Genomic DNA, 2,073 nt, shown 5'->3' with positions numbered 1-2,073 from the left:
AAAATCAATTTGTGAATCGAGCTGCAGCAGGAGATTCCCAGTGAAAAATATTTTGGGGGAAATATGTATTTATATATATGTATATGTATTTATATATAAGCCAAAGCTGTGGCAATTTGGGGTTCAGTATTTTGCCCAAGGATAGTTTGACATGTTGACTGGAGGAGCCGGGGATCAAACTGCTGACCCTCCGATTAGAGGACAACCCGCTCTACCTGGTCCATTGGCCATTTACAAAACACATTTTTCTCATGGTTATATGGTACAGTGTTGTATACAGTGTGTGTAAGCAGTTTGTTGTGTTTGTTATGTAGATCTTTGGAATTGAATCCATTATGGGGAATGCCTCCCAATGGCCCCTCCTGTTAGGTTTCACTCTGCTGCCGGCTATGCTGCAGTGTGCCCTGCTGCCCCTCTGCCCCGAGAGCCCCCGCTACCTCCTCATCAACTGCAACGAGGAGAGCAAAGCACACAGCAGTGAGACACACACACACACACACACACACACACAAACACACACTTTCAGATGCACTTTTTCCCCCACACAAATACATTTCACAAAAAACACAACTATATAGTAAAGCAACATCATTTTTGTCAAGAGTGAAAGCAGTTATGACAATCACTGTGCTCAAATACCAACTCACTCATGCTTCTCTACAAGTTCCTACAGTGAAATGAGCTGGCACAGATGTGCGCTTATACCTCATCTTTTGCACATAGCCTGCCAAACACATGTGGCCCCCTCAGTGTGGGGCAGCTTTATTAAAGGGTAACTGTGGCATTTTTCAACCTTGATCGTATTTAACAATGTTTTTGTGTTCAAGTGAACTTTTTTGAAATTGGTTCGGTATTGCAAGAGAGGGCACCTGTCGGCAGCTGCGCAGTGTAACCAGTTAAAAGTGGTTCTTTTTGCCACAGGCAGTCTGAAATTGTTTGTTTTTGTATATTTATGTCATTCAAGAAGACGCAGTGTTTTTAAATCTCACGAGGTCGCAGGAAGACAAAGCTAAAACTGTTAGTGAGAGTTGGAAAGAGTGTTGCCAGGAATGGTTTGTTGTGTTGGATAACAGAAAACATAGTTTAGTATTATCTAAAAGATTATAGATAAATGAAAAAAAAGTGTTTGTTTTTGCACACTACTGAATTGTGCCACCAAAATATCGTGCTATACTCAGTAAAACTTAGGCACAATAAACTGGATCAAGTGAAAAGTAAAAGGACACATCAGACACTCAGAGAAACAAACTAAGCCTGTCTGTGGAAAAAAATAACCACTTTTAGTGGACGTGCGGTGACAGTGCACAATTGCCCCATCTGGTTACATGGCAAGCTGGCAGCTGCTGCTTTCAATACTGGACCAATTTTAAAAATTGTGGTTCCCATTAGACCCCTAGACACAAAAACATGGGAAAAATGGTCCCGGTTGAAAATTGCAGAAGTTACCCTTTAATCCCTCTCCAGGCTGAAGATTTATTGTCTTCCAGTCTTGGTGAAGCTGCGGGGCACTGAGGACGTGAGTGAGGACATGCAAGAGATGAAGGAGGAGAGCCAGCAGATGATGAGGGAGAAGACGGTGACCATCCCTGAGCTGTTCCGCTCGCCCATGTACCGCCAGCCCATCTTTGTTGCCATCATGCTGCAGCTCTCCCAGCAGCTGTCTGGAATCAATGCTGTAAGTCAGAGAAACAGAGTGTAGCTGTCTGTCCTGTTCAGTGTCGGAGGGATGAGGGTTTGGGAATATATCAGGATGCCAAGAGAGACCTGAAGGGCATTACATAGGCAGAGCGACTGTGTAAATACACTAACACAAACTCTGTTCCCTGTGTTATGTCTCCATCTTTAGGTGTTTTACTACTCAACTGGGATCTTTGAGCGAGCAGGAGTGTCCCAGCCCGTCTATGCAACCATTGGTGCAGGAGTGGTCAACACTGCCTTCACTGTGGTTTCTGTGAGTCACAAAAGAACCAGAACAAAAAGCCTCACGTGTTTAACTCTTTGAAACCTGGGCAATGAGTGACTTAAGGAAACTACCTGAAAATGAGCAAATAAATAAAATAAAATAAAATAAAA

General features: G+C 43.2%; 1 protein-coding gene across 1 annotated transcript; it reads left to right on the top strand.

Moving 5' to 3' along the window:
- Positions 1–314: 314 nt before the first annotated feature.
- LOC121940367 (solute carrier family 2, facilitated glucose transporter member 1-like) lies at positions 315–1,951 on the top strand (the record flags this gene model as incomplete). Its single annotated transcript, XM_042483151.1, has 3 exons — positions 315–477; positions 1,488–1,675; positions 1,847–1,951. Coding segments are annotated over 3 exons (456 nt in total), but the record flags the coding sequence as incomplete, so codon positions are not given.
- Between the last annotated feature and the right edge of the window lie 122 nt (positions 1,952–2,073).

Source organism: Plectropomus leopardus, unplaced genomic scaffold (genome assembly GCF_008729295.1).
Source record: "Plectropomus leopardus isolate mb unplaced genomic scaffold, YSFRI_Pleo_2.0 unplaced_scaffold8495, whole genome shotgun sequence".
NCBI lineage: Eukaryota > Metazoa > Chordata > Actinopteri > Perciformes > Serranidae > Plectropomus > Plectropomus leopardus.
Note: the sequence above shows the minus strand (reverse complement) of the source record. Positions and strands in the feature narration are given on the sequence as shown.